The sequence below is a fragment of the Colobus angolensis genome, unplaced genomic scaffold, assembly GCF_000951035.1.
Source record: "Colobus angolensis palliatus isolate OR3802 unplaced genomic scaffold, Cang.pa_1.0 Scaffold79, whole genome shotgun sequence".
Lineage (NCBI taxonomy): Eukaryota > Metazoa > Chordata > Mammalia > Primates > Cercopithecidae > Colobus > Colobus angolensis.
In genome coordinates, this window is record NW_012121709.1 from 6476989 (window position 1) to 6479339 (window position 2351).

Below are 2351 nucleotides of genomic sequence, written 5' to 3' on the forward strand. Positions count from 1 at the left end.
CATGTTGGTCAGGCTGGTCTCAAACTCCTGACCTCAGGTGATCCGCCCGCCTTGGCCTCCCAAAGTGCTGGGATTACAGGCGTGAGCCACCATGCCTGGTCAACTCCAGAGATTTCTGTACCACACCTGGTCTTAGATTTGATAAAAACCAGTGATGTCCCCATCTCAAGTGCTGGGCTGTGTGTACCTCTTCCCTCTGCCTCTCCCCACAGGCCTCCACCGCTATGTCTGGCTGGTTTACGAGCAGGCCAGGCCTCTAAAGTGTGACGAGCCCATCCTCAGCAACCGATCTGGAGACCACCGTGGCAAATTCAAGGTGGCGTCCTTCCGTAAAAAGTACGAGCTCGGGGCCCCGGTGGCCGGCGCGTGTTACCAGGCCGAGTGGGACGACTATGTGCCCAAACTGTACGAGCAGCTGTCTGGGAAGTAGGGGGTTAGCTTGGGGATCTGAAGTGTCCTGGAGGCCCCAAGCCCTGTTCGCCAGTTCAGTGTTGCATGTATAATAGATTTCTCCTCTTCCTGCCCCCGTGGCACAGACGACACCTGACCAGTCAGATGGTGTTTGAGGGTGACTTTTCCTGCTGCCTGACCTGGATAATTTTACTCACTCACTCTGATGTATGTTTTGATCAAATTTGAACTTCATTTTGGGGGATATTTTGGTGCTGTGATGGGGTCATCAAATTGTTTATCTGAAAATAGCAACCCAGAACGTAAAAAAGAAAAAATCGGGGGGGTGGGGAAAGACCAGTTCTACAGTGACAGAGCAAAGCATCAAATCATCTTTAAGGGAAGTTAAAAAAAAAAAAAAAAGATTGGTTGCCTCTGCCTTTGTGAGCCTGAGTCCAGAATGGTACACCATGTGTTTTTACGGCGATGTCGCTCACCTAGACAAGCAGAGGCTGGCATTGAGGCTGACCCCCAACACGGTACATCTCAGATGCCTCAACAGGCATCAGCATGCCGCTGTGACCCCTTTAAAGAGCAGTCCTGGAAGAGGCAGGAGGAAGAGTGGCTTTGCTGCTGTTAGGACGTGGCCATCGAGACCAGCAGCAGCGCTCGCTGACAGCTTAGGAGGAATCCTTACGTCTTTGTCTGTTAAATTGATCGTTCTTCATGGGGGTCAGAAAAGCTGGTCTGGAATTGCTGAGTGTTGCATTAATTGTGCTGTTTGCTTATAGTTGAATAAAAATAGAAACCTGAATGAAGGACCCGAGTCCCCGGATGTTTTGTCCTGTTGGGTGTGGGTTTCATAAGCCTGGGAAGTCAAAGTCTCTCAGGGTGGGTCGTCTCCGTGACCAGCAAGCAATGGCTGGGACTTGTTTCAGGGGCCATACAGAGGGTCCGTGCCTCTACATGTGCCATTACCCCACAGTAGGAGCAAACCGTTAGACTTGAGGTTTCTAAAAAAAAAAATCATAAAACGTGAGGCCGAGTCGTCTTGCCCAAAAAGCACCTTTGCTTCAAGTGGTCCTTTTGACCTGAGTAGGATGTTCTGAAGAAGCCGGCTGAAAACCTTCCCCCTTGGTGAAGTCTGGTGCGGACACTGTAACGATGCCTAAGAAGTAGCCTGCACTTTCCGTTCTTATGTGTTATCCACAGAGGACCAGCACCAAAGAGGTGCGCAGGGTAGGAGGGTGAGAAGGTCACGGTCTCATGCCATCTGATGTACCGAAAGAAAGGAAAGGAGGTGTTTGAAGGTGCAAATCACTGATTTGGTCTCTGCAATGGACAGGGGGGATCCTGAATCAGGCCTGACAGGTGCTAATGAATGACTGGCCCTTCCCCATCTTTTACTGCAGTACTTTTTTTTCTGAAAAAACTTGGAAATGTTGCCTCGCTGGAAGCACATAAGGTAGATGTAAGTTTTCTTGTTTTTTTATTTTTTTGAGATGGAGTCTTGCCCTGTCACCCAGGCCGATCTCGGCTCACCGCAACCTCCGTCTCCTGGGTGGGTTCAAGTGATTCTCCTGCCTCAGCCTCCTGAGTAGCTGGCATGTGCCACCATGCCCAGCTAATTTTGTATTTTTAGTAGAAAAGGGGTTTTGCCATGTTGGCCAGGCGGCTCTCGAACTCCTGACCTCCTGACCTGCTTTGGCCTTCGAAAGTGCTGGGATTACAGGTGTGAGCCACCATGCCAAGCTTGGAAGTTTTTTCTTTTTTCTTTTTTTGACTTTAGAGTTTTAAAATTCATTTTTTACATAATAAGATTTTGCTGAACACAAGTTATAAAGAAAACAACTGTCAGCCGGGCGCTGTGGCTCACACTTGTTATCCCAGCACTTCGGGAGGCCGAGGTGGGTGGATCAGCTGAGGTCAGGAGTTCAAGACCAGCCTGGCCAACATGGTAA

The 2351-nt window shown here is 49.6% G+C and overlaps 1 protein-coding gene across 1 annotated transcript in view; it reads left to right on the top strand.

Moving 5' to 3' along the window:
• PEBP1 (phosphatidylethanolamine binding protein 1) overlaps nucleotides 1-767 on the top strand; it is a 6373-nt gene extending 5606 nt beyond the window's left edge. Inside the window, exon 3 of the mRNA XM_011928740.1 lies at nucleotides 171-767. Within this exon, the coding sequence (XP_011784130.1) occupies nucleotides 171-430 (260 nt within the window). The 3' untranslated portion in view covers nucleotides 431-767. The remainder of the gene's footprint in view (nucleotides 1-170) is intronic.
• Nucleotides 768-2351: the final 1584 nt, after the last annotated feature.